The 15,583-nt window shown below is 35.1% G+C and overlaps 1 protein-coding gene across 11 annotated transcripts in view; it reads right to left on the bottom strand.

Annotated features, from left to right (window-relative positions):
- Positions 1-15,583, bottom strand: part of Pcdh7 (protocadherin 7) — a 420,558-nt gene that overhangs the window by 185,618 nt on the left and 219,357 nt on the right. The window contains exon 4 of one of the 11 annotated variants that reach the window (XM_076546317.1): positions 7,633-7,714. The exons of the other annotated variants lie outside the window; for them this stretch is intronic. Within the exon in view, the coding sequence (XP_076402432.1) occupies positions 7,641-7,714 (74 nt within the window). The 3' untranslated portion in view covers positions 7,633-7,640. The remainder of the gene's footprint in view (positions 1-7,632; positions 7,715-15,583) is intronic. 11 annotated transcript variants of the gene reach the window in all.

Here is a 15,583-nt window from a genome sequence, read left to right as displayed (position 1 = left end):
TAAAGGGCAAAGCATAACACAGATGTTATTTTTTAGGAGGCTGAAAACTACGGACAAAGCATTAAAGTGGTTGGCAGTTAGAAGAAAAGAGATTCAAGGAGTACACTTTATTGAGAATACACACACTGAGCTGCCTTCTAAACACTGAGGAGAGGAACAACAAAGGGTTGGATTTAAGAAACAAGGAAACCTGCACACAAAATGTCAGGGAGGTTGTGGAGTTCTCTCTGCCAGTATGGACTTTGTAATGGGAAAAGTAGTGGAAGTTTGTGTGGTGTATAGGAAGACAAGCTGAATAAGATGTGACAAGGATATTACGTAGTCTGTGGGAGTCTTGCCCTATGCCTACTCCTATCAATTTTTTCTAAGTGTCTGGTGAATGTGGAACGAAGACATGCAGGAAAGACCCACCAATTCTAGATATCACAACTATTTTCCTTATCCTTTTGGTGAGGGAAGTCTGAATAATAAATTTCCTGCAGGAACTGGAAAAGAGATACCTCTGTTGTGTTCATCTAAGTGGCTCTATTACCAATAAAGACTCAGGAGTCAGATGTTGTGGTGAAAACTTGACAGGTTAAAGAAGCATTGAGGAGCGGCCAGCTGACCTTCTCTCTCCATTTCCCAGACCAAAAGGGAAGTCCAAAAATCTCAGGAATCTCCAAGTCCCTCTATAATCCTTCCTGTGCCTTTCTCTCAGATTCTGGGTCCTCTGTATACTCAATGACTAATTCTTGTCCACTAGTTGCTGGCTCTGTCCCCTGATTCAACTTTATTAACACAGTCTCAGGTGTCACTGTGTGATCAAATATCCCGCACCATATTTCAGTTCTGGATTTGACTAAAACTCCTCACAGTTGGTCACTTCCAAGCACAGAACTACCCAGTGTATTCTTTGTGTGACTCCATGCTTTAGGCAATGAGATATTTTGGGTTTTCTCTTATGCCTTGGTAATAACTGCTGAATAATATAGAAAAGGTTATCTTAGTCATCACAATGCTAGTGTCTGTTGAATTATGGTAGGTCTAGAGTGTTAAGAGAGTGGACCACATTCATTCACTTTAACAGTGAAATTAGAGTCATCTTCAGTGGCAACAAAAGTCGCCATACAGGGAAAGAGATTCAGAACTTTTGTAAAGGATAGGATGATGGGTCACTTCACAGAACACAAGTGACTGTTCTGTCATAGGGATGGCTGGACTTGGTTTTTGAAAGGAATAAACAGCATTTTCACAATACAATGTATAATTATATAAGCCCCAGATAAAGGTATTAAACAGTATTTAATTACTGAGATCATTTAGAAGCAAATGCATAAAAAATATAAAAAGAAAACATTTTTCAGTACCAGTTGAAGTTTGTTAAAAACTAAGAAAAATTGCGGAGGAGAGGAAAGAATAGTGGGTTTTAATGTTATTCTTGGCTCAGTTTTTATGGAAAGGTCAATGGTCATTGTTAGGATTCTAAGCTATAGTACATCATGGTCCTGAGCTTTCAAGAAATAAGTTTCAAAGTTTAATGTTGACAAAAATCAACCAAAAATTAATAAAAACAACTTAATAAAACAATTATGTAGTTGTGAGGTTAGAAGCATTGTAAATATGATTTAAGTGCCATCCTTAGCCATTATTACTAAATTGCATTATAATTAGATTTGAGATTAATATATAGATATGGAAAGATACATTAATACACATACATGAAAACTCAGTGTTATATATTGATGTTAACAATATGGTGCTTAAAATTCTTAACTCCAGAAGAAAAACATTCACTCTTTTTTATTTAACTAAAAATGTTCTTCATTGATTTTCTTTAATATTATACATGATTTCTTCAAAATTAATTTTCATAATGATAATTAGAGTATTGCCATGTACAACTCTGAGAATTATTATGATAAAAAGTTTCTCAGGTGATAATTTTATTAATATTTGAAGATCCAGTTCAATTAAAACATTTTACAACTTCTAGACCTGGTGTGTAGGTCTGCACCAGGCTCTTTGTATATATATCATGGTTTTTGGCTTAGTGTGTTTATGAGATTCCTGAGTGTGAGAACAAATGGGTCTGTTCCTTGGGACTTCTCTTAGGCTTCTATCATTCTTTTTTGTCCAGTTCCAATGTTTAGTTTCTGTTTTATACTACTAGAGTTTGTTATATTATTGTATTTTATTATTATCTCTCAGATGCCTGTTCTTTCGCTTTGTGTTTTTTTCATTTGTTTGTTTGTTTTTTGAGATGGGATTTTTCTGCCTCAGCATAGTCTTAACTATCCTGGAGATTACCCTGTAGACCAGGCTAGCCTCAAACTCACAGAGATCTGGCTGCCTTTGTCTTGGATAAAATGTGTGGCTTGCTTGTTTGTTTTCCAATGAGAGACAAAGAGGGAGTGCATCCAGATGGGAGGGAAGATGGGGAGGAACTGGGAGGAGCAGAGGAGGAGCACCATTTTCAGGATATGTTCTATGAGAAAAATTGTGTTTTCATAAAAAGAAGAAAAGGCATATTATTTCACTCGTTTTCAAGTCTATAATGTTTTAAATATATTCTTTCTAAAAATCTGGCAGTGTATAAGTAAATTAGTATGGTTCACCCTTCTTTACACAAAACTGATAACCTAAGCACTTGCTTATAATTTATTTAATGTGATGAGTCATGTTTGCTGCTGGTCATTTTATTTTAATCCATGTATGATTTTGCTCAATAAAAATAAAACCTTTATTTTTCCCCTCAAAATTTTAAATTTTTACTGAGTTTTTTTCATCTTATCCTAAACTTGGTTTTTATTTTATTATTATTTAATTTATTTATTATGTGTGTATGCATTTATTTGTTGATTGATTGATTGATTTTCAAGAAAGGGATTCTCTGTGCAGCTGTGGCTGTTGTGGAACTTGCATTGTACACCAAACTTGTCTCAAACTCACAGAGTTCTGCCTGCCTCTGCCTCCCAAGTGCTGAGACTAAAGGTGTGTGCCACCACTGCCTGGCAATACTTAGTGTTATTTTAAAAAGTAAGTATAGTACTGTTTGAGACCTCACCAGTACACATAAAATCTCTACTACTGAGGATATCATCAGTTTGGTAATTCAGTTTGCTCTTTCAAGGTTTCATCAGTGATCAGTGTGTTCTAGACCGTGCCCTAGCAATGTGATTCAAACACCTGGCTTTCATGACTTCTGTACACTTTTGAAACTACACTGAACAAAATATTTGTGCTTACCCGGGGTGTGGCTGTTGATACTCACTACACTCTGAATTGAAATTAGTACACTCCCTAAACAATTATCAGTGTTTTTGAAAATAGCCAAAAAAGTTTTTGTATATATACACAAAATATACATATACAGTATATATGTATATATACTGACAGATATTTTGTGAAATACTACCATATTTTAAGCTATAAAATGAATGACATTGTTTACGCTTGTGCAACTCTTAATGACTATTTTGGTACAAGAAGGATGCATTCACCTATCTAGTGTTTATTCGGTGTGTTGCAATGTTAGAGTCAGTTAATTGATAGTGCAGAGGAGAGACCTCTCTGGAATGAGAGAAATGAAAATTACAGCTTCGGGCAACTTCTCTTATGCATGAGTGAATGAGAGTTCAGATTATACATCCTAACATGATCATGACAATGGACTTGACTCTTGAAGATGTGACACTGTAGTCTGAAAATGTCCTATCAAATTGAGCTTGATTAGTAAGAGTGGTAATTATAACAATATAAGCTCTGCTTATTGGAACTATATCTAACAAGATGCATGATAGATGTTAAGACGGTGTGATATGAAGCAGTACGTGCTAAGGAACTCTTATTTATATTGAACTTTAAGGGAAGAATTGGTAAAAACATGTAAAGAAACACAGGTGATGGAACTTAGGAACCACTGCAGTGAGAGACAGGTATGGCTAGTCACTTAGTGATCTAAGAGAAAGGACAGGACTAAAATGAAATGTATATATTTTTTCACATGGAACAATGAACTAGGAGATTATGAGAGGTGAACTGCATATTTAGAACGGTTGCTAGTAGAGTACAGTTAGGCAGTAGGAACAGGAGGAAAAATAACAAAATAAATGCAAATTGCAGAAGTGAATCCCTACTGGTGAGGAAGCTCAATATGGTGACAATAAATTTTAAAACAGAAATATGATGCTAGAAAAAGAACTATCTAGGAAACCAAGACAGAGAATCTTTTCATATGCATATATTAGCAAACCATTCCCCAAATCCACTATCATCCCTACCCATAACCCAGAAAAAAAAAAACAAAATACATTGAGGGATTGTATGAGCGAGAATTGTTGAGACCATGATTGGAAAAAGCACAGGGACAAATAGCCAAACTAGTGGAAACACATGAACTGTGAACCGATAGCTGAGGAGTCCCCATGGAACTGGATCAGGCCCTCTGGATAAGTGAGACAGTTGATTAGCTTGAACACATTTTTTTTTTTTTTTTTTTTTTTTTTGGTTTTTCAAGACAGGGTTTCTCTGTGTAGCTTTGCGCCTTTCCTGGAGCTCACTTGGTAGCCCAGGCTGGCCTCGAACTCACAGAGATCCTCCTGGCTCTGCCTCCTGAGTGCTGGGATTAAAGGCGTGCGCCACCAACGCCCGGCTTTAGCTTGAACATTTTAGAAGGCCCACAGGCAGTGGGACCGGGACCTGTCCTTAGTGCATGAGCTGATTTTTTGGAACCTAGGGTTTCTCCTGAGATATATTGTTCAGCCTTGGTGTAGAGAGGAGGGGACTGGACCTGCCTCAACTGAATCCACCAGGCCCAGCTGCATCCCCAGGGGAGACCTTGCCTTGGAGGAGGTGGGAATAGGGGGAGGGTTGGGGGGGGGCTGGGAAGTGGGAGGAAGCAGGACAGGTGAATCCGTGGCTGATATGTAAAATTAAATTAATTATAAAATAATAATATCTAAAAAAACTTAGTTTTTTTAAATAATACAAACAAACAAAAGCTGTGAATGTAACAGACTTCCCTTATACTCTTTGCTCAATAAAATCAGTCATTGCCACACTAGAATTACAGAAATCAGCAAGTTAACATGCATAAATCACTGTTATCACTAACTGTTCTGACATCTTTGTTAAATCTCGCCCACTTGATGTCCACAACAAACACACTTAGTCATCTTTATACTTCTCCAGTCTCTGACTTCTCTTTTGTATATTTGACTGTGTCACATGACATCAACTGATTTTATTTTTTAGAAAATTACTTTGAGTTGTATTAATTCAATGCTTTCTCATGGGTGTTTGGAGTCTGTACAGTTTTAGCACAAACAGCGAAGAAGTGATGTATCTTCAGGATATTATCAATAAACATGTTCTCATAATTAAAAAGAAAGACAGTCTATTCCATGGTAATTAGTAATTGTGAGCACAATTAGACTAAATAAACACAAGTGCAAGCAAAGAAAAAATGGGAACTGTGGATAAAACCTAGATCTAGAAAGCAATAATTTATTCAGTATTCAAGAATTTTTTTTTAATTTTTTGTTTGTTTTTCAAGACAGGGTTTCTCTGTGAGCTTTGCACCTTTCCTGGATCTCACTCTGTAGACCAGGCTGGCCTCAGACTCACAAAGATCTGCCTGCCTCTGCCTCTCACATGCTGGGATTAAAGGCGTGAGCCACCATCGCCCGGCAGTATTCAAGAAATTTTAGTGACTATCTATTATATACCGGATAATATCCTAATAATTGGAGGTACTCTGTTGAGCAAGACATCTTAGGATATCCATCTGTAAGACAAATTGCTAAACAGCCTTATTAATAAAAGCCTGGAGCCAGATATTGGGGTGAAAAACTGAGAGATCACAAAAGCAGAAAGAAGCCAGCCACATTCTTAACCACTTGAAAATCCTCAGCCAAAGAGACCTACTTCCTCTATACCCACACCCATATTCCTTTCTGTTCTGCATCTCACTTCCTCTCTCCGCCAAGCTACATCACTTCCTGTCTGTGTGTACAGACCTCCAGACCTTTATGCTTATTGCTGGGATTAAAGGCATGTGTCACCATGCCTGGCTCTATTCCCCAGTGTGGCCTGAAACCCACAGAGATCCAAATGGATCTCTGCCTCCCGAATGCTAAGATAAAAAACATGTGCTACCATTGCCTGACTTCTATGTTTAATATAGTGGCTGGCTTTTTCCTCTGATCCTCAGATAAGCTTTATTAAGGTGCACAATATATTGGGAGACACAATATATAATCACATCCATCTTCACATTGTGTAGCCTAAAGCTAGGAGGTCTGATACTGAATAAATGCATACGTACATACATGCACCATCCATCTTACCAACATACCTAGAAATCATTTTCCAAAGAATTTTGTTTTAAAATTACATAACAATTAAAACAAATATTTTATAATCCTTTGCATTATGATCTTATATATAATGGTAATTTAGGTTATTAAAAACAATGGTTGTTTTGTTGTTAATGTTTTTATGCCAATGGCATATATCATCTATATCTCACAATTAGCTCAAGATATGCAACTGAACATTGCTTAAGAACTTTCATTTCCACTTCTCTGGAGTGCATTTCTGAAAGCACACTGTAGCATAACTGATGTGAAACGTTAACATTATTATACTGAGACTTAAAACCTAAGTCAGTATATCCTTCCTCAATCATTCATCCCTAGAACTCAATTCGTTTTCAGCATTTTTTTTATTTTACGTATCTTACTTTACAACTCATATTTTGTTACCTACCTCCTCTTAGCAGTGACTACCATCGTCTAACCTTGCCAAGGCAAACCACAGTTGTCAATTCTGAGTCAATTTTATCACATAAACACAGGAATCCACTCACAATCAGGAAGCAGTTCTCTTGTTGAAAAAGGCTTAGGTCTTGGATACAATTAGCAGAAGCTACGCAAATCCATTTTGAGTTTACCCACGTGAAAATGAAAACAAAATGGATGATTTCCTTTGTAAAGTAGAAATAACTCCACTCAGCACTGTTATTTATAGTCTTCAAACCTCAAGGAATGATTCTTCATAGGTCTGCAGAATGGGAGCGAATCACAACATTCTGTTCACCCCATCCTTCACTCGAAATACTCTGCCCGCTGTTCATAGTTAATGCATTTTAATTTATTTTTAAAATACAAGTTGTTCTTTGGCTACAAAGCATCTCAGACACTTGCTAAAACTTTTTTAAAAAATTATTTCCCCTTCAACCAGTTCACATCCACCCAAACAGATAAGCAATATGCTTAGAGGTGGAATTCAGCTAACACACAGAACACCTTTTTCAACACCATAATTTAAATTACATGAAATAAAATGCTAACTTTGGGCGATGCTGTTCCCTCAAATCATATATCTTTTTTCATTATATATGTATGTATTCATAATGTTTTATTTCAAGCCTATAAAATATGGTATACTCTTGAGAAATCTGACAGATGATAAATCTGCAGAAGGGGAGGCCATGTGCTTGTGTTTTCATACTTCCACATAACTGCTGAATTCTTTGTATTTCAATCAGCTGTCTTCACTGGTGGATGATCAGCAAATTTAATAAACAGCAGATTGGTCTACTAATGTATGTGGAAGACCTATTTCTTCCCCTCCACCAGCTCTACTTACATCCTCTTTTATATTCTTGTTAAGTAAAGCATTTCCTGGATGGAGAGAACTTGAAAAGAAGCCATATGCCACATGAATTCCACTGTAAGAAAACAATAACTGGGTTTATTTTAAGAATATTGTAAAAGAAGAAACTACATTTTTGTCCTCTAAACTCTCTATTTGTACATCATGCACACGAAAAATTTTCATGGTTTGCTGTTGCACATTTTTTTCTGTGTTGAAAAAATGTAACTTTATGAAGTTTTAAGTTCTGTGGCTAAATGATTCTCAGTCTTTTAAATTTTCAATTTGAATAGTCACTGATGTTTTTTGTTTGGCAATGTCAGGGATCAAAAGTAGGCCCATATGTATGCTAGGCAATTGTCCTACCACTGAACAACATTCCCAACCATTAAAGAGAATTTCATCTTTAAAAGCTTAACTCAAAATCCTATTTTCAATTCCAAATTACTGACCAAATACATTAGACTACACGAAAGGAGTTTCAATCAAACCAAATTCTGAAAATGCCATGACAGAAACTAAAATAAAATCAAGACAAGAGGAAAAATCCCACAAAGTCCAACAATTTTTTTAGCTACACACTTTAATTCTTTTCTTATTTTATTATGTTTTTAATTTAAATAGACTTTCAAAATTGAGATTCTAATTTAATTACATTTCTTCTTTCTCTTTCCTCCCTCCAAACCCTCCACGACACCCCTCTCCACTTTCAAATTCATTGTCTCTGTTTTCACTAATTGTTATTGCATGCACATATGTATATACATACATACATATTCCTAAATATAACTATTCATCTGTATACTACTGCCTGTATGTATGTTTTCAGGGCTCACGTTTGACCAGTTGCTGTGCTGTTCCGTGGGGAGGACCACCTCTCCTGTTCCCAGCATTCTTTGGTTGACTATATTTCTTTGTGTGGGGTTGAAGCCCCATGGGCTTCTCTCCATCCAGTTTGTCACGTGCATCGATGTAATCCTTGTTCAGCTCATGTTGGGGCAGTCATGTTGGTGAGACTTAATGAATGTAGCTTCTGATGTTACTAGGAGACACAATCTCACAGCAAATCCCTGATCCTAAAATAGTCACGTCAGTTTTCCCTCTCCCTTACTTCTCAGCTACCGTCCCTCAAAGCCCTCCCATATCACTACTCCTCAAGGATATTTTTAAAGGTCTAATTTCTGGTAGAACACAAAATAATTTAAACATATTTCAATAGTTATATCCATAGAGAATATTGGTGCAGTCCCGAGTCCTGTTACCTGCCATACTAAGTTGTCTGGGGTAGGTACTAGACTCAGATTCCAGGCCATATCATCACTGACCTAGGTTTCCTCTGTTATGAATTCAATTAAAGATCCTACTCGAAACAGACAAATCCATTTCTTTCTAATATAAGAAGTGGATGAGGAAATCAATCAAAAGCAGTATAGCCTTAGAATGTTATCTTCTGTGAAAGAAAAATGCTTCAGAAATAAATGCTTATTTTAAATTTTCCTACATCAAATTCAGATTTGCACAGCCGGGCCATGCATGATTAGAAATGCCAAAGGCATAAATCTGGACAGGTACCTGCTTTGCAGATATTACAGCAGCATCCTTTTTTACTAGGCATCATTGGACTATTCCCCAACATGTATATTAGATTCCTTTATAGAGATGATCATGTTCCTACAAGCCATAATTTCAATAAATCATACGATATATAACTTTCATTCTCACATTTACATTACCAAGCATTTTATGAAGCAATTTTCTTAGGCATGGCTGTGATACTGTTCAGTGCTGTAAATAAATAAATAAGTACTATTTCAACACTAAACCTTTATTTCCATAGAAAAAATAACTGCTGGAATCTACCAAGAATACAATTCACTATTAAAGAGAAGTCGGTGAACAGTTGGGTCTATCTTGATTTGCATCCACAAAGTATTATTACAGGAATATCCAAAGGACTTTATTATAACAAGCATTGTAGAAGCCAAGGACAGTTATGGCTGGCTTCCAGTGAGAAGAAAAAGAGCATAAAAACCTAATAGACTGCAATACTGAAATGGTTATAATGAATAACTGATGCTTTTACATTGGATTACTGGAGATTTTCAACAGAAACTTGAAAGACAAACTCTGTTCGCATCCATCTGAAGACAAGAGGTTTTGTTGCTGTTTCTGAAATCCGTTCGTATCAGTACTGCCAAGTCTAAGCGCTTTCCTAATCTTGTATTTAAGAAAAAAATAAATCTTTAAAAAACAGCATTAGGTATAAAAGGTATTTTAAAATGAAAAAAAAATAGTTGAGATCATCTGGTGGAATAGCTCTGAAGCAGTATTTTAAATATTCCAATATATCCTTATACATTTACAAATGGACAGCATCAACTCTTATTCTTGATGGGGCAAAACACCCTAAAAAAAGTTAGGAAAACAATTCCTTATGTTAAGTCTTATAGTTTTTTGTTAACATTTTAGCTAAAGCATTATGTCATATACCATGGTGGTGTATTAAATAATAAGAAAAGATACTTAATTTTCAAGGTGCATATACTACAAATATTCTAACTGCAATTTCATAGAACTACATTTTACTGTAGAGTATATTATATCTTTAAATATCCAACTCTTCATACTATCAAGTTTGCAGTGTATTAAGCCATTGATTTAGCTAATAGCTTCCAAAATAAAATTATTTCTGAACATATACTTCATTACACAAGTAATTCCCTAGACAGGTTGTAACGTGTATAGTCCAGTCTACTATCTGACCTGAGATGTGTGAGTGTGTGTGTGCATGTGTTTTCACAGTGAGCAATGCATTGCTCTGTCTTCTTAAAGTTCATTCATGAATTTCAGAACATATATCAAAACTATACAGTAACTTACAAGCCGAATTCCCTGCATGTTACTCCACAAGTTAAAAACTTTGCCCTTAGAAATGCACATCAGGTACAACTAGGTAATTCATAAAGTCCAATCAATATGGGGACCAGCTAAATGAAGTGTAAAATTTATTAAAAATGTACCCTTTCAGCCTTGGGAATCAAGGGCAGTAACCTTCACTTAGTATAATAATGTGTGTCTTAGCAATAACATGTAGCAATATTTCTCAGCTGCTGAAATGAAAGATCTTGGAGGCAGACATCTTGCTATGCTGCTATATTGTTTCTGTTCTCTTTCTCCCTGTTGAAGTTAGGAACAACCCTATCCACTTCAGAGATGCCCTGCTTCCTCTCTGGAATAAAATGGAAACCTCTTCACAAATGGGAAGATGTATTTGATGATAGCAAAAGAACAGCAGGGACAGATGGGGGCTGAGAGTTGCTTAATGACTAGGTCAATTACGAGCAAACTAACAATGCCAGCTTCTCAGTGGAAACAAGTATTTTTACCTTACCATCTTTGAGCCACACATCTTTTCTGCATGTGCATTCTCTCAAAATGCATAATCCTATAGTTTTAATTTTTAAAAATTTATTTTTCTTCCTTTAATTTAAAACTTAAACATCATTCTTCCTTTAGAAGGAAAAATTACACATCTTAAATGCTGCCTCCAATGAGTTATAAATATATTTCTGTAAGGCATAACTGTTCTTAATTATTGAATGATTCCATAAGATACAGTAGTAAGAGTGAGAAATGATGGATTTTTTTCTCTGTACACAATATGTATTCCTTTTCCATATCTTCATGAAAGTTATTTGAAATGCTTTCCATTTTATTTGAACTGGTAACTACAGCTAATGAGTCTTATTAACTTAAGCAAGTTTAAGCAAGCCTAATAATTTAGATCATTGGTAAGTATAATTAAAGTAAGCATTCTCTAGAGAGTGGGGACGTGTTGCACATGTGTGCCCATGTCTTAAAAAGTTAAGACATTTTCTAATTTATTAATATATTATAAAAATTATGTGGGTTCTTTAGAAATTTTAAGGCAGTTATACACATATGAAATATTTACTACATTTATAAAATATCTGATTTTATAAATTTAGCTGACTTTTTGCCTGATTAGAAACATGCAGCCCTACTGACACAATGTTAATCGTATTAAATAACTTGTTCAAGCATCATTTTTCACTTACTTCACTGAATAGTTTTCCTAATTAAAAGGGAATTGTTTGTTTCTACCTTATTTTGAAGTCTAGAAAATAAATTTGGAATCTTATTCCTAATGAATAATTCCCTAGTTTCCTTACATAGCCTTATGCACTTGCACTGCACTGCCTCCTCGGTGTGTGTGTGGGGGAGGGGGGGTGTGTGTAAAATACCAATGAAATAGAACCATCAAATTTAAGAAGTGAATATAAACCTGACATTCATTCTATCTGGGGTAACATATATTATCTTGTTATTCTAAAACCCATCAACAAATAAAATTAAGACAAATAAAACCACACCTATTAGTCTCTTTCTGGTTTAGTGACATGAATACCTGGCTCATGTCAAAGCCATGATCAGATTGGTTATAATGATGAAATAAGATATTGATTTATGCAAAAGCCTGAAAAAAAACACACCATGTTTTCTTTTGTACTTTTTATTTTTGAGATTTGTTTGTTTGTTTATTTGAGACGTGTTGTCATTTTATAGACCTGGCTGTCCTGAGCTTGCTATAAGACCATCTGTCTGTGAATTCACAGAGTCTACCTGTCTTTACCTCCCAAGTGTTGGGATTATAGACTTGTACCACTGGGCCAAACTCACTGTGATTTCTCGTAAACAAACATCTAAGAAGAATTCTGTACAAAGGATGACAGGCATGAAGTTATTGCTTGCCTTAAACAATGAGGCAGCAAGAGAAGAAGTGCTTTGCTCAGAATTAAACAACAAATAAGTGTATGAAACAAAAGCTATGTTTCATATCTGTGTGTTTTTAAATTAGAAATAGTTTAGAGATGGAGGAGTAGCTCAGTGGTTAAAAACATTAGTTGTCCTTCCAAGGGACCTGAGCTTAATTCCTAGTACTCACATAGTGGTTCACTACTTTCAGTGACTCTAATGTCAGGGTCTCTGATGCTCCCTTTGGCCTCAGCAAGCACATTCATGCACATGGTATGAATGCACACAGATGTGCAGAAAAATCTTCATAAAATTCATAAAATAAAAGTGAATGTTAAAAAATAGTAATAATTGTCCTGGCTAAATAGGTTTATTAATGCATTAAATAAAATAATGCAAATGTAGTCATTTCTATCTAATAGATGTAAAATAGTGCAAAAATTAATAACACCTAGTATAGTTTAGACACCTAAGATTTTACACATATTCTTATTTCATCTAGGAATATAGATAATATTATTTTCATTAGGGTGATTCCATAAAGCAGATGGATGTGTAACATCCCTGAGTAGGTCATTATGTGCTATAAAAGTATTAGTTTATTATCCTAATTCTCCCTTATGCTGTTGATATTTTATTTTTAGATATTTAATAATGCTGATGTTCCATTTGTCTTATAAACTTCTTGCTATTCTTTCCTGGTGGTTTCCTGTGTGTGTAGGAGGATGAGTGAATGGATGTCTAATTCGTGTCCTTCATAAGAAAAACTTCCAATGACTTGGTTGCTCTATATTTTCATGCTTGAACTGTATTGTAATGGAATGTTTTGCACTGTGCTCCTAAAATTATCTCAAATGCCCCACAAAAGTTGATTTTAGAGTTATAAATTTATTTGGTTTAATTAGCAGTTTCAATGGGTATCTTCTTAAGAGATGTGAATGGGTGCCTAATTGGCAGATTTTACCCACTCTCTGATATTGGCTATGATCCTTACTATGCTCTACTTTTGTCCTTAGTATTTGGTATTGTTTGTAATGTCGTTGAGAACTACTCTGGTCCTGGCACTGAAGGTCTTTAATAGATATTGACCAATATCTTATTAGATACTCATTTCTGACATTTACTATTCCTCATCAATAAATTTAGTAAAACATATGCAGGACTCTTGAAAATAAAAGCCATTTGACTAGCAGAAAACAAATGTGACATTACAATATTTTCTTTTTCTATTGTTCTGACATAATTATATTTGTAATAAACACTGGAACTTGTACAGCAAATAAAATCCATGTGTTCTAAGCACAGAGAATCGGAATCCAATAGAGGATTCAACAGGGCCAAGAGAAAGCTCACATTCCTGGCTAAAGATAAATAATAGCAGCAAACAGTTGACAAAAGTCATGTATCTATTATTATAAATCTGAAGTCTGATTTAACATAGGGAAAAGGAAAGTATATTCTAGAATGATTTTAACAACTGTGTAAATTACTAAGCACTTAATTAACATTACTGTACTAATGCTTACTTTCAGTGTGTGTGTGTGTGTGTGTGTGTGTGTGTGAGAGAGAGAGAGAGAGAGAGAGAGAGAGAGAGAGAGAGAGAGAGAGAGAGAGAGAGAGAGATTGTCATAGTTTTGTGGACATAAATGGAGAAACAGTACATAAATTAACTCAGCATCTCTTGTTCAAATTGATGGAGTTTTTGAGACATGTAGCTCTAATTATTGGCAAGTACATATATTAAATTACAAGTTGTGAGATAGTAGAATTTGTTATATTTTAAGAGACCTTTAAAAAAACCTGCAAATTTGTGAAGGCACTTCTAGAAGATATCCCAAAGGAAAAGAGAAATATGATAATCTGAAATAACACAAATATAATGACTTCCAATAAAGAAAATGAATTATTTATTTCCCAAAAGGCCTTAGACAAGGTTTCAGTAAGACAGAGTGGAAGGAATGGTGGGTTCAGTCTAGGAAGCAAAGGAATAAGTTTTCTAGAAGTAGACTAATCAAGTGTGAAAGCTGAGGCTCTGACTCTGGGACAATCCTAACTCTCCTTCAGAAATAAAATGACTATCAGAGGAACTCAGAGCTTTTCATTACTGTCAGAATGGTAATGTATTTCACCTTCTATTTTTAAAAACATTTAAGATACCAGAAGCAGAACAATCTACTCAGAAGTTCTGTTCTCTGTGCTCTAAAATTAAATATTGGATACCTAAGAAAAACACACCTGAGTAGCTGTAAACCCATGGACAATTGATGGAACTAATTTAATGGTTCCTTGAGCCTGAGGACACTAAGAATACTCAGACATGTGCTGCAAAAGAAAAGCATGTGGGTTTGATTTCACAAAAGAAGATAAAAACAAGCTGGGGTTAAAAATAGGCTAGAATTAGATTTCAGATCTTCATTATTCTTGGAGAAAGAGATGAACCCAGGTTGTCCAGGAAACTAGCAAAGGCTTTCAAAATTGAATTTACAGAGAAATGGTGAAGGCAGAATACAATTGATCACATCCCATAAAGGGCAGTGAGCTGAAAGGGAAAATCTCTGATAAAATATGCTTCAGAGTGAACATGCTGCTTCCAGCCACTTGTTCAAAGATGATGTATCCTCAACATTGCTTCAACTGATGCAAAGGAAAAGAATAAAGATGGGACCTTGAGACTCAATTTCCTTCAATTTGATAAATTAAAGACAGAGCTTTTTACAAGTGAGGAGCAGATTAATGCCTATTGCATCAAATGTGTACCAAACAGGGATATAGTTCTTATCCATAATTTGGATGTCAAGTATCACCAAGGCCTATAAACATTGAAGTATTTTTCCTGAATACTAAAGGTACTGTAAAGACAGCTTATTGAGTATCTCAGGTGTATGGAGTCACAAGTTTTGATTATACATACATTTTTGAAGCTAATGTTGAGAATATAATTTATATATTTCAAGAAAGAATATGTAAATCCATTAAGGGTTTAAAGCCTAAAGAGGACAGAAAATATTCTTTAATTAGAGACATGAAATTGGGTTAGAACCCAGTATTGATAAGGGTACTAAATGGAAGAATTCTAAGGACTCAGTGTTTCAGATTTCTTTGTCTATACAAAGTTCTTCTGCAGGCCCAGTTAGATCTCATGGGTCTGAGCTCAAAAGCTCCCCTGAGT

The sequence above is a fragment of the Peromyscus maniculatus genome, chromosome 10 (genome assembly GCF_049852395.1).
Source record: "Peromyscus maniculatus bairdii isolate BWxNUB_F1_BW_parent chromosome 10, HU_Pman_BW_mat_3.1, whole genome shotgun sequence".
Lineage (NCBI taxonomy): Eukaryota > Metazoa > Chordata > Mammalia > Rodentia > Cricetidae > Peromyscus > Peromyscus maniculatus.
The sequence above is the reverse complement of the archived record's forward strand: the minus strand, read 5'-3'. Positions and strand labels throughout refer to the sequence as shown.